Consider the following 24,376-nt stretch of genomic DNA (forward strand, 5'->3'; position numbering starts at 1 on the left):
AGGGGATGAGTAATATCTTGCATCTGAGAGTAAATTTGTCATTTATAGATGCAGATTCAGCTTGCAGACAGAGATAATGGGCTCTGCTGCTGCTGCTTCTGTTAAGTTACAGCTTAGGAAGTGATCTGTTTCGATTCCCTAAACATTGTCTGTAGGTCTCATCTACTGCAAAGCTTATTGGAAAGTTGACAGAAGGTTTTAGGGATGAATCACACCATTGGTTATCAAGATTTTGAAGTCTGAAATTTATAATCTGTGCCCCCCCCCTCCAACCAGGTCAGCAAGTCATTGATAGCCTGGGCTAAATTTTTAATTTAGCAAAAGCTGAAAAGCTCTTAACAACCATACTACGATCATACTATTGGTTAAGGAGATTTAAAAGTTTGTAACAAATATCCTTTCCATACACACACCCATCCCTGGTCAACAAGTCATTTAAAGCACGAGGCAGTTTTGGAAGGCTCTTAACTCCAGTCAATCACTCACTTCCATGGGAGATGAGACAGGCAAAGATCTCTTTAACCCCTTCCTTTCTTCCTGGGAAAGAGTCATCTGGGCTAGAAAGGAGCCAATTACAAACCTTAAGTCATATGCAATGGGCTTACAGGGTAAAACTGCATGTTCTGGGGAGATCCATCATTAGAACTCCCAATTTTTAAAAAAAATCAAAATGCAACAGCAGGAGGAGGCGCAAGTTTGCTTACAGCAGCAGAGTATGCATGTTCTTATACCATGCGAGGCAAAAGGGTCTATTTGCAAGACAAGCAGCAGCACAGAGAGCAATTTTTACTGTGGAAATAGCATGGAGGGGCAGGATTCAACATCCCCTCCCCCTACTGAACCCGTACCACAATGCAAACATTATTATTGTTTTTTGGAGGAATGGAATGGAAACAGCTTCCCCCTTCTTGTGCAAACTGATGAGTGGATAGGAGTGCACCTTACTCCAGCAAAGGTACAATCAGGAGCTCACTTTAAGCCCTTACCTGCCCCACACCAGACATCAGGTGTGACATCAGGTGTAGTGCAGGTAGGTGTGGCTTCCCCAAAATGGCCTCACGGGTCAAACGGAGGGGCCTGGCCAGCCAAATCTGGCCTACAGGTTGGAGGTTCCCTACTCCTGCATTAGCTCATTCCCTTGCCCTGTGCATAACATTAGCAAGGACAGAGGAAAGATGCTAAGTCCTTGAGCGCTTACCCCAGAACAGTCCGAGCTCAGCTCATTGATATCTGTGGAACTTCAATGAATGGTTCTCAGAAATGCATAAAGAATGTCTCTGAATAAGAAAGCTCTGCTGTTCTAGCTGTGCATACTGAATTTTGATTAAGCGATATGATAGAGGCACTGTGGGAAATTGGGAAGCCTGTGAATAAGAGATGGACAAATAACCTTTATTTATTTATTTTCTTTCCTTCTTATCGGCACATAGTGCTCTTAGCCCCTTATGAATTACTATCTTCCCTGGTTGCCACAACGAAACATTGCAAGACATTAAAAACCATGGCTTTATCTGATCATATGGGAAGATGATGTGTCACTTCCACTAGTTTTCTCTGTGCTTGTTTTGCATTTGAGATTTCTCCACATCACTGTGTCTCATTTTTTCCTAAGACAATTAATAGTAGGTGTGGGGATGGAGGAGAAATTCAATTCAGTTTGCATTTAAAGCCAAATCTATCAAATTTGTGCTTTCTAAAACAATATGAGTACCAAAACACAGCCACCCTTCGAAATGGAGTTCCCTGGGAAGAGGGGTTGGCTGTTAAACCACTCTGGCAATTGTAGCTCTGTGAGGGGAATAGGGATCTCCCAACTACACTCTCAGCACACTTAACAAATGACAGTTCCCCAGGTTCTTTGGAGGAAACCATGACTGTTTACAGTGGTATGATCAGGACTGGCACCAGGCATGCCAGAGCCCTTGGGCACCAGCCTGCCCCAGGCCCCAGCAGCCGCTCACACGCACACAGCCAGGCATGCATCCCGGGTGCGCGGCTCCTGCCTATTCCACCTACCTCTCTACTGCATCTTGCTGCTGCATGCGCTACCAACAACCAAAATGGCTAATACCCCCACCGCCATCTTGCTTGAGGGCATGCATGTGCAGTATGCTACGTGCATGTGCGTGCAGATGCCTGCCATCAACCAAGATGGCAGTAGGTGCATCAGCCCCTTAAAGAAGCCTCTGCCACCATTTTGGTTGATGGCAGCCCTGTGCATGCCCTGTGCACGCAGCAGCAGCAGACAGGAGAGAGGTAGGTGGAGCAAGCGAATGGGTGGCCTGGAAGCTCCCTCCCTGTGATCCACAGCAGGGAGGAAGCCCTACACCCCCACCTTAACAAGGGGTCCTTCAGGGGTCCCTGTGGGTCGCAGGACCCTCAGTCAGGGCCCGACCTGGCCACCCTTTGGTCCTGGGTATGATACTGCTATAAATGTATAGTGCAGATGGAGCCTTATGTTCATTACATTTCTGTATCAGTTTGCTTTAAGTCCTCAGGAAAATTAATGAGAATTTTACTGTGTTTCTCCCAATATAATATTCTTGCAAACAATTTTCCCTTTTATCATGCATTTTGTATGTTATTTTTCATGAACATATGCATTGTTACACTCACTTTCCCCATATATATGCATTTTGTACACAATGTTTGGTTGGAGAACCTGCAGCGCAAAATTCAGAGAAGTGCAAATTTTGAAGTATCGCTGTGTTTTGGTTTGCATATTGTTTTGGCAAGTGAAAATAAGGTACGTTCACAGTGAAATGTGAACTGAACCAAATGCATCACCATCCCTAATTACAGAGGGCTGAAAGCTCAAGGTGTGTGGGCTATTTACCACATTCTCTTCTACTTAAATTTCTTTTCCATCTACTGCTCACTGAGAACATGGCTTCCCTATTCACCTACAACATAAGCTTGCTCCATAGGTTGCTTCCTGACCTCCCTGCCCCTGGATCAGGCTTGCCAGGTTCATGGCCTGATCCTGATCGTGTATCTTTAGGAGAAGAGAAAGTCAGGGAAGTGCAGGTGTTCTTGCAACACTGTAATGGGAAAAACCACAAGGTGGAATTCTCCCTTCCCCCTGCACAACTTTTAAAGATACAGAAGACCTCTGGGAGGCCGGGCCTGGCAACCAAGAGGTCTTCTGTATCTTTAAAAGGTGTGCAAGGGGAAGGGAGAATTCCACCTTGTGGTTTTTCTCATTACAATGTTGCAAGAACACCTGCACTTCCCTGACTTTCTCTTCTCCTAAAGATACAGGATCAGTCTCAGGTCATGAACCTGGCAACCCTACCCTGGATGCTAGGGTAGGGGAAGTGAAGGAGCCAGCTGCCAGATGGCATGTCCGTGCCACACGCAGTGGGCACAAGCTGCTGAGGAGGGGTCCCCCCCCCTTTGGAAGTTCTAATAGAATGAATGGGTCTTGCATAAGACATATGAAGGGCATGTGAATCTGCCTTCTACCAAGTCAGACTACTCAGCATCAGTCTAAACAAAACAGTAGCAGAAAATAATTTGCCTTATAACCTAATTGGAGAAGGCACAGTGAAAAGAGTAACTTTTCCTGCCCTTCAGTGGTTGGGAGAATTCCAAAGGACAGAGGCCAAGACTGAAAAGCACCCACTCCTTGTTGAGGACAGTCTAGCATATGCAGTTGATGGTTTCCAGAGCAGGTCTTCCTTAGTGGCCAGGATGTGGTGGAAGGCATACTGGAGAAGATGCTCCTTGAACTATTGGGCCCCCAGATTGTTCAGGAAAGGGATGGCTAACCTATGGCTGGCTTGATCTTGCTCACCTACAACTCCCATCATCCCTAACCATTGGCTGTGCTGACTGGGGATGATGGGAGTTGTAGTTCACCAACATCTGGAAGGCCACATGAAAGCCACACTTGGTTTAGGAACTGAAAGATCAAGACCAGCACCTTGATTTGGATAGGGAAACCACTTGGAAGCCAATGAATTCACTGTACTCCTTTCAGCACCTGCTTAAACTTTTTTTGGTTAGGCAAGACACATAGATGTTGATGTGTTTTAATCTTTTTAGTTAGTTACTGGTTGAGGTTTTTTTTAAAAAAATTAAATTACTTGTTTTTAATTGTTTTAGTGATAATTTTTAATGTTTTTGTAAACTACTTCAAGGGGTTTTTTTTTACAATCAAGCAGTATATGAATTTTGTTAAATAAGTAAATAAAATAAAATCAGAGGTTTCAAAACAGGTGTCATATCTTCATGACAAGTAAGACCCATCAGCTGAGAAGCAAGCATTTTACACTGATGAGGGGGAAGCCACGCAATAATTTTTTTTGCAAGCAAGCATTTAAGGCAGTGTATAAAATGGATATTCTTGTCACTTTGGGAAATTCCAGCTAAATGCATCATAGCAATGTGGCCCCACTATGATTGATCTTCCCCAAGCAGAGTACTTAGCGCATTTATTTTTCCAGCCCTAAACGATTTACATAGTTCCCTATGTGGGATGGGGGGGAGGAGTAAATGATGCCAGTGTGACTAGACTGTGTGAACCAAAACCACAGGCTTGACATCCTGTGTTATAGACACTAGGCATGGATGATGTGCTACTTGTTGCGGTTTAGAGGGAGCCATAAACTATACTGTTCAGTCTCACACCTCTTCCTGTTTCCTATAGCAGTTTGAAGCTGTGTGTTCTTGTATGCTGGTAGGAAGCTAGATTATACTGAATTCAACAAATTGCTCCATCTGGCTTAGTACTGTCCTAGGGATGGGCAGATCTGTCGATTTTGGTTTCTCATTTTCCAGGTCTTAAGCATAGCTCTCCACACTGCCATATCCATTTGCAAATTTCTTTTTTTAAATTCCTCATGAAAATTTGCCAGCATTTTAGTGCGAATCTTAATGAACACATTTTTGTATGTAGTTTTGATGCATATGCATGTTTTTGCAAGCAATTTTCCTGAACATAACGGATTTTTGTAGGTTATTTTCACTAATGTCTGCATGTTTATGCACACTGTCCCCTAATATATACAGTTTTGTACACAATGGTTGGTTGGAGAACTGCATTGGAAAATTCGGAGAAGTGCAAATTTCAAAGAACAGCTGTGTTTTCGGTTTGCATATTAGTATGAGAGTGCAAATTAGATAGTTTCTCATTAAAATGCAAACAAAATCTATTATCCATCCCTGCGGTCCACTCTGACAGTCAGCAAGTCTCCATGTGTTGGGCAGAGGCAATCTTTCAGTGTTCGGCTGTCTGAAATCCTATTAGTTGGAGATGCCAGAGGCTGAAGAGGGGGGCACATATGTGCAAGGCATGTGCCCTTCCCTTGCATCATGACCTTCTCCTTACTTATGGTTCTGATTTTCTGCTGTGCAGTTCTCTTTCTTTCTCTCTGATCGTTTTCCTCATTTCTCCATGAACTTGCTTATGATTTTTCCCTCCAGGAAGTCCTTCTTAATTATGTTCTTTTGAACAATGCAACTCAGTGTACAAGAAGAAAAACAAGAAGAATGAGGCTGATTGACTCCTATTTTTAGACATGCTAATCCCTTCTGCTTTCTCTGGTCTCTTTTGCTTGCCTGATCACCATCATCTTCAGAGTCTTTTACAATGAACCAGAGAAGGGTTATTTCTTTGAATAGATGGTCTGATCTGTGTAATCCTCCACTTGGCTCCTGTGGAGCTTTCCCCCCCCTTGTAAGGAAACCATCTCATGGATATTCCAAAGGCAGCATTTACTCTGGATTATTCTAGTTTCAAGTGTTCTTTCTTTGCAAAGTTGTGAAGGGAGCTGCCTTGGGCCTGTACCATGAGATCCTTTTTTTAATTTGGCATTTCCATAAATGTGATGTTAACCACCAATTTCTGGGTGGAATCCTATTAGATCTGCTAGTGCAAGGCTGTGCAATGGAACGTCCCCTCCCTCACCTTTCCCCACATGCCCCTTGTGAAGAAAAGGGAGGAAAGCCAGCAAAAAACCCCAAACATTTTAGATGAGGAATCAACACAAAGAAGAATAGATTGTCTTTCTGTCTACTGCACCCCACTGGTTCAGGTCACTTGTGATATGTATTGGTGCTTTACTTCCAACAAATAAAAGCCAGCATCCTATGTTCCTATTCTCTGGAGCATAGTGGGAAATTTAAATGGCCACTATATCCAGCCACATGCCACTGCTTGGAGCCCAGGTACTGTTGGTTCCTAGTAAGCCTGGGTCCCGTCAGACCTGCATCCAGCCCTTTTATATGTGAAGCATATTATCTAGTGAATTACCACTGTAGGCCCATGAATACGTACACGTCGTTTTTTGCCCTGCCATTGCAATTGCAAAGTAACAAAAGTCCATCTTGGAGGTTAACAGATCATCAGTTCTCCACTTTAGTGGGATCAATTCATACATGACCAGAGTAGAATATGGGTTGCCACTTCATTCATTTTCATTCATTCATTCATTATTACATTTATACCCCACCTTTCCTCCAAGGAGCTCAAGGTGGCATACAAACATGGTTCTCCCCCTCCTGCTTTTATCCTCACAACAACCCTGTGAGGTAGGTTAGGTTGAGAGACAGTGACTGGCCCAAGGTCACCTAGTGAACTTCATTGCCAAGCAGAGATTTGAACCCTGGTTTCCCAGTACTAAACTCTACACCACACTGGCTCATACCTGAGTCCCACACACAACTTCACTGACCACAAGGCTGGCCACGTGTCCAGTTGTACAGGGACAGTCCTCTCTTTGAAGAGCTGTCCAATCCAAGTCAGGTGTAAAGATCAACAACCATAAGAAGGGCAAGCAGAGGCCTTGAAGTTGCCCATCACCAGTTGGCATCTGGGCAGCAGACCAAGCAGGCACACGGGTCACCTGTTTGATCATCCCCCCTATGATGAGATGCTTTGTATTTCATTTTAAATTACAGCAATTATATCCAAGCGTATATCTATACTCATTTACAATTAGCATATGGAAATTTTATGCAAATATGTATCTTCTGGTTTTTGCCAATGTGTAAATGGCCTTGCTAGTGACAATTGATCAACAGGCAGTTTACGTGTGAAGCAACTGAACATGGAGCCTGAAAAATGCAAAGCTTCGGTCCTTCCCTAAACTGAGCTGCCAAGAGCAAAAATGAGCTATGAACATAAGCCTAGCAAGAATGCCATGCCCAAGCCACTGAACCACAGCATCTTATGGAAATGGCTCATGGAGTGCATGATTCAGATAGTCACATTTTGCTATGAAGAACTTGGGGTAGTGCAGCTGCTATGACAGGGGAGGGGAACATTTTCCAGTCCAAGGGCCGTGTTCCCTTCCAGGTAACCTTCTGAGGGCCCCATGTCAGTAGCATGCAGATCCAGAGGCAAAAGTGGGCAGAGCAATGAAAGTAAGCTTTACCTTTGTAGAGGAGGCCAGTTTGTACATACATTCAACACATCCCTCTTTTTCTTTCAAGCAAGAGGCATCATCAGAGTTGAAGGACACATTCCAGTTAGGCAAAAGCCCTGCTGAGCTGCCTGCCTTCTCGGGCTTTTAAAAAATCTATAATTTCAGGTTTGATGGTCAGGAAAGTGCCTTCTAACCAAAAGAGAGAGAGAGAGAGAGAGAGAGAGAGAGAGGAAAGAATAGTGTATGTGTGCAATGATATCTGTTGGCTTTCTGCTTGGTTCCTTGTGCCAGGAAAATGTGGCAGAAAGTCTTCTCTAACAGAAGTTGTGTTGTTGTTTAAATCCTTCAAAATTCACAGTTGGGCAATACCTTTATTGGGACGAAGCAAAATGTCACAGAAGCGTGGCAAGATTTCACATTTTCCAGAGTCTTAATCAGGCCATATGTTACACAAAGCAGGGAATGGGTGTGTATTGTATGTCCTTATCACCACCACCACCTGCATTGGAATAGGGTTAGTGCTTGTGGGTTTCCCAGAGGCATCCGGTTGGCCAATGTGGGAAGGCAAATGCAGGACTGGATGGGCCTTTGATGTGAGCCAGCAGGGCTTTTCTTATCTCTGTCCTACATGTGTTTTGCTGTGACGTTGCACTTCCTTTGCCATTCCCCTTCATGTGTGGCTTGTGACTCAGTGGTCTGAATAATGAGTTAATTCAAGAGCAGTTGATGAGGTTGGATGTGATCATCTAAATTCCCCCGCTGTCTGATTTTGATTTGTTCAAAATAATTTGTGCTCATGGAAATATAGCACATTGCACTCACGATAGTTGCACTCACACAGATTGCAGGATGGCAGTCGCTGCAGCTTTTTGACTTTGCTGCCTTTAGGGGTGCAAGCTTCATTCTGAAACCAGAAAGGCAAGCAGAAAGCATGAGCTGGTTTTAAATTGACACAGAGACATTTCAGAGGACATAATGAAAAACTAATCGTTGCTGGACCAATCAAAACAACCATTGGGCACGATTGGAAGACATAGGCAAAGTGCTTGAAAATGTAGCGCATGCTTGATTGCTCCCTGCATATGGTCATCTCTTTGTTTGTAGGGATGGATGACAATTTTGTTAAAATCAAACTTGGCACTGAACTTCCTCATAGTTTGCACATTTACTATCTTTGTGGACTGATCCTGAATGCTGCAAACTCCCAGTTTTCCTGACACCAGATTTTTTTTTTTAAAAAAATGCTTTGAATATAATATTATTATCATTGTATTCCCAGTGCTGTTGGTGTGCGATCTTGAAACTGACTAGCATGGGTCTTTGCTGTGCAAATGTGAAACTGACTAGCACATATCTTTGCTTTGCTATCACTAAACTGATCAGCGTCTTTGCTTTGCTAATATGAAACTGACAGGCGATGTCACCCCTTTCTTCTAGGGCTGGGTGGTGGGGAGATCCAATATGATTCAGGAGCAGGAGGAGGAAGCAAAGGGGGGATTGGATGGGTGGGCATGGGGCAGAGAGAAAGCTGCTTTTCTTTCTAATAGGAAGACATTGTTAGAAATAATGATAATAACATCTTTTTTTAGAAAAGAATGAATCAATAAATAGTGGAAATATAATGGAAACAGTCCAAAACCACCTGCTAGTTTGACGGAATGCAATCTAAACTGGCACCGCCAAGCAGATCCCATCCCTATTTGTGTGTACATCTGTTGCCATACACTGGGATCAACAGTGTCCCTCCGGTGGAAACAATATGTGCTGAAAGTAGGGATGGATTTGTCGATTTCAGTTTTGGTTTTTCATTTTTCCAGTCTTAAATTCAGTTCACCACACCACGTTTCTGCATTTGTTGGTGAGTTTTCTGTAAAGTCCACACAAACTTTGTCAACATTTTAGTGCACATTTCTCCTAATATACCCATTTTGTGCCATTTTGCCTAATATTTTCACTAATATGTGCATTGTGATGCACACTTTCCTGTAATATATACATTTTTGTATGTATTGTTTGCAGAGCTTGGAAAAGTTACTTTTTTGAACTACAACTCCCATCAGCCCCAGCCAGCACATGCTGGCTGGGGCTGATGGGAGTTGTAGTTCAAAAAAGTAACTTTTCCAAGCTCTGATTGTTTGGCTGGAGAACTGCATCGCAAAATTCAAAGACGTGCGAGTTTCAACGCATAGCTGTGTTTCAGTTCTCTTTTTGATTTGGGATGGGTGGATTAAGTAGGTTCACATTAACATGTGGATCTGAATTCCAGTCCTGTTTATGATAGTGGGTGCACAGTTCCCTCTGGCCATGGAAAGGGAACAGGAAAGTGCATACTGGCAAATTCTTTTCATGTAGCTACTAATGGCACCAAATGGTCATGTGAATTGGCCCGTGAGATGCATCATTCCACACTATGAAGTGTTTCAAGTAGCAGGTCTAACATAAGTAGATGGCATCCTTAGGCAGCTGCTTTGGGTCCAACGACCTGCAGAGACCCCCACTGGTGTCTCCCCTGGGCTGCCTTAAAAAGAAAATTCCATGGCCAGTACTCTTGGCAGCGCTGGGCAATGCCATTTTATTTTATTTTTATTTAACAAAATGTATATAATGCTTGAATGAAAAGACCTCGAAGCTGTTTGCAAAAAAAATTAAAATTATCGGTAAACAGCTAAAAATAAGTAATTAGAAACCTCAGGTTCTAGTCCAGGAGTGGGGAATTATTTCCAGACTGAGGACCACTTTCCCTTCTGAGCAACCTTCTGGGGGCCACATGCCAGTGGTGGGTGGAGCCAGAGGCAAAAGAGGGTGGAGCAATTAATGTAATTTTTCCTTTGTTCAGAAGGATAGCTTCTACACACATTTACACACACAATTCTGCCCTCTATCCATGTAAGCCAGATGCATCATCAGAGTTCAAGGCACATTCCAGCCAGTCAAAAACACTCAAGTAGTATCAGTGAGGGGTGTTGCCTGGGAGAAGGATGTGAGGCTGTGGAGGGAATAGCAGACTAGGGAGAGTCCTGGGGGCCAGATAGAGAGGCTTGGAGGGCCACATTTGACCCACACGCCTGAGGTTCTAGTCTGGTAGGCCAAGTGCATTGCCCAAACCAATTTGTAATGTCAAAGGGCAAGGTTCTTTATGGATCTGGAGACAATTGCAACACCAATGGGGTGAAGGTTATGGGTTTTATTAACTACTAAGCAAAGCATGCAAAAACCGAAAGCAAGGCAGACCATCTTACATCCTTCCTGCTGCCTGGAAACCCTCAGAATGACAGCAAATGGACCCCTGTAGGAGCTGTCCAGGATGTAGCACCATGATCAGTGGTCTACACTGAGTTCCAATTTGGGAAGGTTTTGCGGGGCTTTTATACTGTTAAATGCTAAAGAGCCACACCTGCTGTTTGGATTATTCTTTGTGCTTGTGACAAAGTTTATGTTCTCTCAAGGCAGAAACAGCACTTAAATTGTGAGAAGCAGCTAAGATGTATAGCTGACTAGTGATCTTGGTAGCAGGTGGAGAGGCCGTGGCATGGGGATGTAATGAGCTTATCTCTTTGAAAGAGCCAAATGATCAACATTCCCATGTTCTGTCTGGGACATACTAGTCAGAGAACATTATACAAAATAATAAGTATTATAGGTGGGCATTAACCAGTTATATGCCTTTGGCCCCAAACGATCCCTAGGCATACAAGGAGCAAGTGTGGTGCACCAATAACTAAGCCTTTTTGAAATACAGACCCATCTTCTGGATACACCAATACACTGGTATTAGGAGAACAGGGCTCACCTCTCTGCTTGTGATATGGGTGTCAAGGGCTCAACTGGCTCATCACCATCCTTGTCCAAGTCCTGGCTGCCTCTCGAGGCTGTGGTCATGACAAGAACATATTCTGAGCCACTTCCACCCCTCTTGGAACATCTGTGTGTCTTCACCCTTTGCATTGTTAGAATACTGGTAATTCGCAGAGCTTGGAAAAGTTACTTTTTTGAACTACAACTCCCATCAGCCCCAGCCAGCATGGCCACTCAATTGGGCTGATGGGAGTTGTAGTTCAAAAAAGTAACTTTTCCAAGCTCTGGTAATTTTTGCAAAAATAATTGGCATGAAAGTTTTAAGAATCGCAAACAAGTTGGGGAGGGGTGAAGAATTGCAGCTGGAAGTCATAACGAGATGTGGCCTTTACAGAATAGTGCCTTTTTGTCTTCAATAGCTTTATTCAGTGTTCCATGTGCTAATAACTGACCAGTGTTTCTTTTTCTTGTCTTTCCTTCTAGTCATTTCACTACGCTTCCCTGAGGGTAAAAAGCAAAAAATGGCCCAAAGGTAAATTGTTTGAATCATTAATCTGCTTGCATGTTACTAACAAAACACGGAAATCAAGGCCACACTTCAGTGGAAGCATTGCATTTATACAGGTGCAACGCACTGCACCTTTAAGTCCTATTTGGATGTTCAAATTGCATGAGGAAAAGGGGATGAGCATACCAGCTGTCTGTCACTCCTGCCATAGCTGCCCTTGTTGCCATTCCATCAGTTGGAGGTAAATATCTGCAGCAGAGAACTTGCTCTCCATGTGTAGGCTTCATGTGAAACTCAGAACCCTGGAAGATCAGGGCTCTAAATAGCAGGAAAGGCTCCTCACTTCAGATGTTCAGCCCCTAAGACATGGAGGATGAGTGGTCCAGCAATGGGGGAGGAGCTTGCACACTCAACCCTGCTCTCCATCATTATCAGAAGGATTTGAACATCTGAATAGGACTGTAGAGCCTGGCAAATGTGATATCCCTGTAACTGAACCTTGGAATAGCATGCACACGTGGCACTTTGCACAACGAATGTGTAACAAAACTCACCGTGCAGAATGGCGTTTTGCAGGGATGGGGAAGCTGTGGCTCTCCAGATGTTGTCAGACTAGAGCCCCCATCATTCCTGGCCATTGGCCATGCTGGCTGTGGCTTAAGGGAGCTAGAGTCCCGCAACATTTGGAGGGCTACAGGTTCCCCACTGCTGGTCTTAGGTATGTGATTCAATCCTAATTGTTCAGGCAGTAATAAGAAAGACCATCACTTAGATTAGTGCTTTGTAAGGAGAACAGGGGTCTCCTTTCAGCACCCTTAACAAACAACACTTCTCAGGATTATTTGGGGACAGCCATGACTGTTTAAACTGCTTTCAATGTATAGCGCAGATGAGGCCTTAACAGTGAAAAATGAGAAATGCAGAAATAGACAGATTCGCCCCTCCCTACTAAGCAGCAGATATCTCTGGGGAGAGGGCTTCAGAGTTGGGGTAGATAAGGTTCTGCCCCTTTTTCCACCTACCCATTATCCAAATGTGGGACAGCCAGAGAGAGTGTTTGGATTATCACCTCAGTGAGCAGAGATGGGAAAAGGTGATTCTTATTAACTGTCAGGACCCTAAACCTTTATTTCCAGCTTATCTGTTCTGGAGTCCTTCTAAAGCTGGCCAGAATCCAGAATGTCATTTCAGAAAAGGAATAAACTTTTCAGAGTGTAGCTGTAGGATGCCAAAGAAGAAAGCATAGTAATTTAATGTGATCTAAACTCCTGACTCTGCTTCACAGCTGTACGACAGATATAATTAATATAACAATGTAAACTCAATTTTTCACAGTGAACAGTCTAATGTTTTAATTAAATTTGCCCAAGGCTTTTAAGGGCAAGTGATATGAATATTAGGGGGGGGTTCTGTTTCTGGTGATAGAAAGGAAAGGAAAGGGGAATAAAATGTCAGGGTTATCATAATGAAAAGAAAGTCTGTTGGGGTGCATTTAAGATTGGTCCTATAAAGCCCAAATGCTACTTAAGAATTAACCTCAGATTTTATTTTTAAAAAACCATTCTTGTGGCATACACTGACCATTCTTTCTTACTCAGAGATCAGACAACAAAGTCACAACATTTTTTAATCACCATAATCTATAACATCATCTGATGTTGTACGAAGCACCAAAAAAAGTGAGAATCAGGAGGGGTCACAGCTCTTCAGACGTTTGTGTCCTGGTTAGCCTTGGGCCACGTTCACACCATACATTTATTCCACTATTATTCCACTTTACCATGGCTTCATCCACAGTATCCTGGGAAGTGTTGTTCTGTGAAGGGTGTTGAGAGTTGTTAAGAGACTCCTATTCTCCTCACAGAGCTATAATTCCCAGAGTACCTTGGAAAAAAGGATTGATTGTTTAAACAACGCTGAGAATTATAGCTCTGTGAGGAGAACAGGAGTCTCCTAACAAAGCTCAGCACCCTTCACAAACAACATTTCCCAGGATTCTTTGGGGAAAGCCATGACTGTTTAAAGTGGAGTAATAGTGGAGTAAAAGTATGGTGTGAATGTGGTCTTGTTCAACACAAGGCAATTCAGTTTTAAAATGGAGAAGAAGCCAAACCAACAGTGCAGAGCAGCCAATGTGCTGAGAAACAGATAAAATAGGCCACATCTGTACCATACATTTACAGCACTATGATACAGTCATGGCTTCCCCCAAAGAATCTTAACAACTGAAGTTTGTGAAGAGTGCTGAGATTTGTTAGGAGTCTCCTGTTCCCCTCATAGAGCCATAATTTCAGAGTGGTTTAACAATCAATCCCTCTTCCCAGGGAACTCTGGAAATTATAGCTCTGTGAGGGGAATAGGGGGTCTTCTAGCAACTTGCAGTACCATTAACAAAACATGGCTTGCCTGTTGCATGATTGGAAGCTCAAATCATTGTTTCAGTTCTGAACTATGGTTCTGAACTATGTGGTCTACAGAATTTCCATCTCTGTCACCAGGAAACCACTCTGTCTTAGAGCTGGCTGTGAGGGCCTGCACCTGGTGTCGGGCCAAGGAGACAGGAAGCTAGGGTTGCTGCTGGTGTACCATCCACCCAGCTGCCCAGCAGCTTCTCTGACTGAGCTAGCGGAGGCCATCTCAACTGTGGTATTGGAGGAGCCCAGAACGATAGCTCAATGTCCATACTGAGACTACCTCTAGGGTTCCAGCTCAGGACTTCATGGCCTCCATGACGACCATGAGGCTGTCTCAAGTTGTCACTGGCCTGGCACATAGAGCAGGGCACACCCTCAACTTGGTTTTTGCTCCAGATGGAGGAAGGGGTGGTCTGGAGATGGGGGGGTGGATGTCACCCCATTGTCATGGTCAGACCACTTCCTGGTGAAGTTTAGACTGGTAGCTCTGATCCTTCCCTGCAGGGGTGGACAGATTAAGATGGGTTACCCTGGGAGACTAATGGAATCCACTGGATTCCTGAATGCCCTGGGGGAGTTCCCAATAGATAGAGCAGGTGACCCTGTTGAAGCCCTTGTCATGTTGTGGAACAGCAAGGCACATCGGGCTCTTGACAAGGTTGCCCCTGAGCGCCCTCTGGCATTGTGGAGCCCGGTTTGCACCTTGGTACACCAGTGAGCTAAGGGCATTGAAACAGGCTGGACGACAGCCAGAGCGCAAGAGGCAAAAGACATGCTGTGAGGCTGATCAGGCATGAGTAAAACATCATAACAGTGCCTACTGTGTGGTGGTGAGGGTGGCGAAGAAGGCCCACTTCTCTGCCTCCATCGCATCCTCAGGTAGCCGTCTAGTGGAGTTTTTCCATATTGTCAGGGGTCTGTTGACATCAGCTCCAGGAAATGGAGTCTTTGACCCTTCGGAGGCCCACTGTGAATTGATTGCAAGGCACTTTGAGGGTAAAGTTGCTCGCTTCTGTAGCAGTCTTGATGCCTCATCCACATCTACTATAGTTCCCAATGAGGTGTCCAGTGCAACGTCTACTGCAACATCATGGGGATGGTTTCAGTTGATGCAGCCTGATAACATAGACAAGGTGCTTGCGATGATACGGCCAGCCATGTGTCCTCTTGACCCTTGCCCTTCTTGGCTTTTTAAAGCTTGCCGAGGAGGTTTGACCAAGTGGATCCAGGGTGTGGTCAATGCATCATTGTGGGAAAGAGTGGTTCCAGCCACCCCGAAAGAGGCAGTGATCTGACTGCTCCTGAAAAAGCCCATCCTGGACCTATTGGTTTGCAGCAATTACCGACAGGTCACAAATACCCCCCTTTTAGGGAAGGTGATTGAGAGGGTTGTGGTGCATCAATTGCAAGTACACTTGGATGAATCAGATTATCTTGACCCAACCCAGTCTGGGTTCAGGCCTGGTTATGGGACTGAATCAGCCTTGGTAACCCTGATGGATGACCTTTATCAAGAGAAGGACAGGGGTAGTGCAACTCTGTTACTCTTACTTGATCTCTCAGTGGCTTTTGATACCATTGACCATGGTATCCTTCTGGGCTGACTTGGTGAGATGGGTATTGGAGGCACTGTTTTATAGTGGTTCCAATCCTATCTCCAGGGTCATTTTCAGAGAATAGCATTGGGTGATTGTCTTTCAGCCCCCTGGCAATTGTGCTATGTGGTGTCGCGGGGTACCATCTTGTCCCCCATGCTGTTTAACATCTATATGAAGTCTTTGGGAGCAGTCATCAGGAGATTTGGGGCAAGGTGTCAGCAGTATGCTGATGATACCCAGCTCTATTTCTCTGTAACATCCAAATCAGGAGAGGCCATGCAAGCCCTGGACCGCTGCCTGGACTCAGTGGTGGCCTAGATGAGGGCCATTAAACTAAGTCTGAATCCTAGCAAGATAGAGGCGCTGTGGGTTGGTAGTTCCTGAGTTCAGATAATTGGTCAGTTGCCTGCTTTGGATGAGGTTGTACTCCCTCTGAAAGAGCAGATCCGTAGTCTAGGGGTGCTCCTAGATCTATCTTTGTTGCTAGAGGCCCAGGTCACCTTAGTGTCTAGGAGTGCTTTTTACCAGCTTCAGCTGGTAAGACAGCTGCAGCCATTTCTGGACTGGGATAGCCTGACCACTGTTGTCCACTCACTGGTAGCCTCCAGGCTGGATTGTGGGGTTGCCCTTGAGGTTGTTTCAGAAGCTGCACCTGGTGCAAAATGCAGTGGCGAGACTGCTCACTGGGGCAGAATATCACCAACATGTCACCCTGCTGCTGAAAGAATTGCACTGGATGCCCATTTGCTACCAGGCCAAGTTCAAAGTTCTAGTTTTGGTGTATAAAGCCCTATACAGCTTGGGACCAGGATACCTGAAAGACCATCTTATCCCTTATATACCCAGTTGATCCCTGCACTCTGCAGGTGGGGACCTCCTGCAGATACCATCTTATCAGGAGGTCCATTCTGCACAACATAGGAAATGGACCTTTAGTGTGGCAGCACCTACCCTGTGGAACTCCCTCCCCTTAAATATTAGTCAGGCACTATCTCTGTTATCTTTTCGGCACCTATGGAAGACCTTCCTCTTTCAACAAGCCTTTTAAGTTGAGACCTTACCCCAGTCTGCTTCTGTGTTAGAACTGCTTTTTAATATGTTTTTTAAAAAATTAAACAATGTTCTTAACCTTTTTTTTAGATGTCTTCAAAGCTTTTAAAAAAAGTTTTTAACGTTGTTTTGTTTTAATGTATTTTAAAGTCTGTTTTTAAATCATAAATAATAGTACAAAACAAGATTTGATGTGATGTCTTCATTGAGTCATTCTGTCTAAATGTGTTGCCAGCTATTTGGTTCTGTTTACATTTTAATGGAAGTCTACTTAATTTTCACTTCCTGAAGCAACATGCAAATCAAAATGCAGCTATCCCTCAATATGTGTATTTCTCCTAGTTTTGTGATACAATTCCCCAGTTAAAGAAATGTGTACAAAAGTGCATATATTTGGGGGTAAATGTACATTATTGAAAATAGCACATTGAATTACATATATTAGTAGGTATTCCTGGCAAAAAAATGTGTATATTAGGAGATATTAGCAGTAAAATGCTGATGTTATGAAAACTTTTTAAAAAATAAATAAATTGCGAACTGATGCAGAAGTGTGGTAAATGAAACTTGTAACTCAGTTAGTCCTGTGAATTAGATGGATAAAATGCCAAATGGATTTAGGGATTGCTCATGAATGACCCTCTCTTCCTACTCAAAAGGTTTGGACTTAAAATCACATAGTTTTTTATGAACCATCCTTAAAGGGGAAAGAGAGGAGCAAATGTAATATTATATTATATTTATTTATTAATTTTATATCCCACCCTTCTTCCTTGAAGGAGCCTAGGGAGGCAAAAAAGCAGCAAAACACTAAAAACATATATAAAACGTCTTAAAAACAAAGCATATTTTTAAAAATACTTATTTAAAAAAATCTTTAAAAACAATTCCAGCACAGACGCAGACTGGGATAAGGTCTTTACTTAAAAGGCTTGTAGAAAGAGGAAAGTCTTCAGCAGGCGCCGAACAGACAACAGAGATGGTGCCTGTCTAATAGTTAAGGGGATGGAATTCCAAAGTATCACAATACTAAAGGCCCAATTCCTGTGTTGTTCAGAATGGACCACCTGATGGTATCTGCAGGAGGTCCTCACCTGCACAGTGCAGTGATCGACTGAGTATATAAAAGGTAAGATGATCTTTCAGGTATCCAGTTCCCAAGCTGTATAGGGCTTTGTACACCAAAACCAGAACCTTGAACTTACTTACTTACTTATCAAATTTGTTAGTCACTTTTCTACACATATATGCACACTCAACGTGACTTATTGTTGATAAAAAAATAAAAAATAAAAGTAAAAGATTAAAAAAATAAAAAGTTATAGACAAAACAGTACATAAGGCAGTGGAGCAAGCCTTCTTATGAAGGCAGAAGCCCTACAACAGCCTTCCAAATTTAAGAACCAAATGCCTGGGAGAAGAGAAATGTTTTTGACTGATGCCTAAAGATGGATAGTGATGGCGCCCTGGAGAGGTATTCCACAAAAAAGGAGGGCACCACTGAGAAGGCCCATTTTCGTGTTGCTATTCTCTGCACCTCTTTCGGAGGGGCACATGAAGAAGGGCCTCCGATGCTGAGTGCAGGGTCCGGGTTGGTACATATAGGGAGAGGTGGTCCATTAGCCCGCTAGCTAATGGACAGCCAGTATACCGTCCCTCTCTGTGATTTTTGGAAGTTCTCATGTTCCCATTTCCTTTCAAGGAGGCTCATTGAACAACAGCAGCAGGCGGAGGATTTCCTGCAAAGACTTGGGACATGGAGATTGCGAAGGCTGGTTGTGGAAGAAGAAGGATGCCAAAGGCTACTTCACCCAGAAGTGGAAAAAATACTGGTTTGTCCTGAAGGATTCTTCCCTCTATTGGTACACTAACCAGAATGTGAGTACCCACCACAATCAGGAGGAGGATGAAAAGCCTGAAATGAAATATATTGTCATGTTGCTTCTTGGCAAAGTAGGGTTAGGAAAGAAATTTGATTCAGTTTGCATTTCAAGCTGAATCTATCAAATTTTCTCTTTGCAAGACAACCAAAATACAGCCAACCTTCAAAATCTGCAGTTATCCAAATTTTGAGATGCAGTTCCCCAACCAACCAATGTTTTCCATATTATTAAGGGAAAGTGTGCCTAAAAATGAATGTATTGGTGAAAATAACATAAACAAACGAATCGTACTAGGAGAAACTGCTTGAACAAATATGTGTACATAAGTCAAAACTGCATACAAATCTGTGCTTGTTAGGAGAAATTTGCACTAAAATGCTGAGGAGTTTTCATGAGAATTTTTTTAAAAAATTCTGCAGAAATGTGGAGAACTAAATTTAATATTGGAAAAATGAGAAACTGAGAGAACTGAACGTGACAGATTCTTCCATCCCTGTGGCAAAAAGATTGTTTATGTTTGAGAAGAAAAAACATGAGGTGCAAACCGCTCAGTGCTTTTGTGATGTATGGAGAGGTCCATCATATATGCTAATAGTGACCTCTATCAGTTATGGTCCTGATGTTGCAAAAATGCCACTATCCATGCACAAGAAAGAGGTATCAGCAGACTTGGAAGGGAAGGAGTTTGCAGAGGTGCTAAAACACTAGAGAGAGAAAAGCCCAAAGGGTGGGGGGACCCCAAAAGAGGCCCATGAGGACTGAGCATGCCAGGAATGCTGATTGTTAGGGAGAGAGAAATTTAAATGGAGATTGAAGGGTTGGAATGGAATATCCTGGCTGGGATCCTGCACGATGGCAATTATGCATCTGTTCATTTATAACTCAATTCCATTTCTGCACTGATCTGCAAATTTAAAAAAAGCACAAAAATGTTATTTAAATATGTATTTTTAACATATTTCCTCCCCAAACATAAATGTATAAACATGTTCTTTCCTAAAATACATTTCTGATACTTTTTTTGAGCCAGGAACTGCATTCCAAGACTTGGAGAACTGTGAAATCTAAAGGATAATTAGGTTCCAATGTGCACATTAGTCAGGGATGTGCAATTCAGGTCAGTTCACATCAGAATTTACCCAGACTGAATTCCTCAAGCATTCCTAACAAGAACACTCTGTACTGCAACAGTTTTGTTGTAGGTCTCGCTTATAATATGTAACCATGGACATTCTTTGCATATGGGTTGGCTCAGGCCCATGCTAGACAGGGCATAGAGAAAGCAGTGTGACAGTTGGGCATATGTGCACATGTATGTTTAATTATTATTATTATTAAAATTTGTATCCTGCCCTTCCTCCCCTAAGGAGCCCATAGCTCTGATGTGTATATAAGAATAGCTCTGCTCATAGAATCATAGAATAGTAGAGTTGGAAGGGGCCTATACGACAATCGAGTCCAACCCCTTGCTCAATGCAAGCATCCAGCTGCCTCTTGAATGCCTCCAGTGCTGGAGAGCCCACCACCTAGGTAATTGGTTCTATTGTTGTACTGCTTTAACAGTTAGGAAGTTGTTCTTGATTTTCAGTTGAAATCTCACTTCCTGTAACTTGAGCCCGTTATTCTGTATCCTGAACTCTGGGATTATCGGGAAGAGATCTTGGCCTCCTCTGTGTGACAACCTTTCATGTACTTGAAGGGTGCTATCATATCTCCCCTCAGTTTTCTCTTCTCAGGGCTAAACATGCCCAGTTCTTTCAGTCTCTCCTCATAGGGCTTTGTTTCCCAGTCCCCTGATCATTTAGTTTAGAGAAAAGGCGGGTCAGAGGAGACATGATAGAAGTGTATAAAATTATGCATGGCATTGAGAAAGTGGATAGAGAAAAGTTCTTCTCCCTCTCTCATAATACTAGAACTCGTGGACATTCAAAGAAGCTGAACGCTGGAAGATTCAGGACAGACAAAAGGAAGTACTTCTTTACTCAGCGCCAGAGCTTGGAAAAGTTACTTTTTTAAACTACAGCTCCCATCAGCCCCAGCCAGCATAGCCACTGGATTGGCCTGATGGGAGTTATAGTTCAAAAAAGTAACTTTTCCAAGCTCTGCCAGCGCATAGTTAAACTATGGAATTTGCTCCCACAAGATGCAGTAATGGCCACCAGCTTGGATGGCTTTAAAAGAAGATTAGACAAATTCATGGAAGACAGGGCTATCAATGGCTACTAGCCATGATGGCTGTGCTGTGCCACCCTAGTCAGAGGCAGTATGCTTCTGAAAACCAGTTGCCGGAAGCCTCAGGAGGGGAGAGTGTCCTTGCACTCAGGTCCTGCTTGCGGGCTTCCCCCAGGCACCTGGTTGGCCACTGTGAGAACAGGATGTTGGACTAGATGGGCCACTGGCCTGATCCAGCAGGCTCTTCTTATGTTCTTATCATCCTCATTGCCCTCTTCTGAACCTGTTCCAGTTTGTCTGCATCCCTTCTTAAAGTGTGATGTCCAGAACTGGATGCAGTACTCAAGATGAGGCCTAACCAGTGCTAAATAGAGGGAAATGAGTACTTCACGTGATTTGGAAACTATACTTCTGTTAATGCAGCCTAAAATAGCATTTGACTTTTTTACAGCCATATCGCACTATTGACTCATATGCAGCTTGTGATCAACAACAATTCTGAGATCCTCTTCGCATGTAGTATTGATGAGCCAAGTATCCCCCATCTTATAACTGTGCACTTGGTTTCTTTTTCTTAGGTGTAGAACTTTGCTCTTCTCCTTGTTAAATTTCATTCTGTTGTTTTCAGCCCAGTGCTCTAGCCTATCAAAATCCCTTTGAATTTTGTTTCTGTCTTCCAGGGTATTAGCCATCCCTTCCAATTTTGTATCATCTGCAAATTTGATAAGCATTTGCTGCACCTCCTCATCCAAGTCATTAATAAAAATGTTGAAGAGCACTGGGCCCTGGATTGAGCCCTGCAGTACCCCACTTATTACCTCCCCCTAGTTTGAGAAGGAACCATTGATAAGCATTCTTTGAGTACAATTGAGTAGTCAACTCTGGATCCACCTGATAGTTGTTCCATCCAGCCCACATTTACCTAGCTTGCTGATCAAAATGTCATGGGGCACTTTGTCAAAAGCTTTGCTGAAGTCAAGATATATTATGTCCACAGCATTTCCACAGTCTACCAGGGAGGTTACCTGATTAAAAAAAAAGATGAGATTAGTCTGGCAGCATTTGTTCTTGACAAATCCATGTTGGCTTCTAGTTGGCTTTTTTATTCTATTTTTATTGTATTCTTATACCTGTGTTTATTTTTTTTTTGTAAGCTGCCTAGAGGGCCTTTGGCCAAAAGGCGGGGTATAAATAAAATGTAATAATAATAATAATAATAATAATAATCACTGCATTGTTTTCAAAGTTTTACAGATTGACCGCTTTATAATCTGCTCCAGAATTTTCCCAGACTGATCAGTCTGTAGTTCCCAGGTTCCTCCTTTTTGCACTTTTAAAAGTAGGGACAATGTTAGCCCACCTCCAGTCATCCAGCACTGATGACCAAGATCCTTCCAATTTGTCACTGCAATTGCAACTTCCCAGTCATCATGGCAGATGGGTGCACAGGCCTACACATCACTGCACATCAAGGATTTCAACATTTACAAATGAGTAACCTAGACCTAAGTATCAGTTAGTTCAGTTTGGCCCCCCAGACAGTGAAGACTGGTGGCTTCCATGTCAGCGGGGCAGTGAATCTGCTCTGGATTGTAGTCCATACTTTCAATGAGCTGCCCAAGGTGCTGAAACTTAGTCCCAAATTAGGTTCAGCACCTTGGAGAACTCCTTGAAAGGTTGCTGATTCACTGCTCCAGTGCTTGCAGATGTCTCTGAATTACATCTCCCATCAACCATAGCCAGCATGGCCAATATCCAAGGCCAATGGGAGCTATAGTCCAACAACATCTGGAGGGACAAAGGTTCCCTACCACTGAGTTAGTTCAGTGGAACATGTGTTATGGCACTCCTGCTTGATGGAAAGAATCTGGGTTGTCTATCCATTGAATCTGCTAAGACACCCATGCAAATACTCCTGAGAACAAATAGCAGCTAGCAGCACAAGACTTACAGTGTGAACCTGTCATTGTCTACTCAAAAGTAGGGACTGGGAGAAATTCCATTTGCTTTGCATTTTAATGCAGACCTACATGATTTGCACTTCCCAAAACAATATGTGGACCAAAATGCAGCTATCTTTAGCAATTTACACTTCTCCTAATGTTGTGATACAGTTCTCCAACCAAAGAATATGTACAAAAATGCATATATTAGGGGGAAGGTGTGCATAAAAATACATACATTAATGAAAATATACAACAATGTGCTGTATTGGGGGAAATTGCATGCAGAAATGTTCTGAGGCAAAATAACCTACAAAAATGTGTATATTAGGAGAAATGTGCACTACAATGCTGAAAAATTTTAATGCGGACTTTTTAAAAAACACACAAACTAATGTGGAAATGTGGTGAAGTAAACTTAGAGAGTGGAAAAATCAGGGGGGAAATGGGAAGGGAAAATGGACTGCCTTCAAGTCGATCCCGACTTATGGCGACCCTATGAATAGGGTTTTCATGGTAAGCGGCATTCAGAGGGGGGTTACCATTGCCTTCCTCTGAGGCTGAGAGGCAGTGACTGGCCCAACGTCATCCAGAGAGCTTCATGGCTGTGTGGGGATTCGAACCCTGGTTTCCCAGATTGTAGTCCAGCACCTTAACCACTACACCACACTCCAAAATTGACAGATTTTCCCATCCCCGTCCTTAGTCAAAATAGGCTCCACTTTGCCCAACAGGGCACATGTATACAGGGTTAGAGCTCCCATGGCCCAGCACTGAGGACACAGTGCCAAATTCTACTCCTGAATTCAATACCTCTCTAACCATTGGGCCATATCCCCTCCTGCAGGTCTCATTACCTTTCTCCCATCTCAGTAATCCAGGGCGGGGAGCATCCAGATCATGAGTCAAAACAGGCCCCAGTTATGTCTCTGCACGCTATATACACTAAAGGGTGAGTCGAACATGCATTTTCCAAATGAAGGTTATAGTAAGATTAGAGCCGTATTGATGCATTCGCCCAAGCAATTAGAATCATGTAAGAGGAAGAGCAGGGACAAACGTTTTGTCCACCCCCTTGTGTTGAGGGCTGAATGTCTGCTTTGGGGAAACCTGCACTATTCATGTAGGCAGTTTGCAGGCACTGCCAATCAGCTGATTCTTGGTGCTTGCAAAGTGCTGTGCCTTTTCTTGCTGTCAAGAGCTTCGCAGTTCCGACAGGGTCTGGACTGGGGTGACAGCATTTGACAGATGAGGAGATGAGTGAGCTGGGAGGGGGGGAGGACCCAGCCCCCTTGGCAGGATGTTAGGGATAGGGTGATGAAGTCTCTGGCTTTCAGCCCTGCCCAGAGCAGGATGCATCATTGGGTACTGGAGAAGCTCTTGCCTCGCTAGAAGGGGCAACAGAGCAGGAGGAGAGGCTGGCGGGGGGGCAGGGCTCAATGTTGCCTCTGTCAGCACCAATAGTTGCCGCCTCCTTGCTGAAGCACTCATCTCTAAGCACACTCTTCCCATGCAGGGTGAGAGTCGCATGAGTGAACTCGCCATGCCTAGCTCTGTTAAAGCTAGGAAGGAAGGGCATGGAGACTTGTCAGGGCGTCTTTGTTGCTACCATCCAATCTTGAACTCTAGCCAGGTGTGTAGTC

General features: G+C 43.6%; 1 protein-coding gene across 2 annotated transcripts in view; it reads left to right on the top strand.

The window, feature by feature from the left end:
- Positions 1-24,376, top strand: part of LOC133371393 (connector enhancer of kinase suppressor of ras 2-like) — a 463,521-nt gene that overhangs the window by 394,900 nt on the left and 44,245 nt on the right. For both annotated transcript variants that reach the window (XM_061598777.1, XM_061598778.1), the window contains exons 16-17: positions 11,649-11,697; positions 18,438-18,613. In XM_061598777.1, coding sequence (XP_061454761.1) covers positions 11,649-11,697; positions 18,438-18,613 — 225 coding nt within the window. The remainder of the gene's footprint in view (positions 1-11,648; positions 11,698-18,437; positions 18,614-24,376) is intronic.

The sequence above is a fragment of the Rhineura floridana genome, chromosome 16 (assembly GCF_030035675.1).
Source record: "Rhineura floridana isolate rRhiFlo1 chromosome 16, rRhiFlo1.hap2, whole genome shotgun sequence".
In the NCBI taxonomy this organism is placed as follows: domain Eukaryota; kingdom Metazoa; phylum Chordata; class Lepidosauria; order Squamata; family Rhineuridae; genus Rhineura; species Rhineura floridana.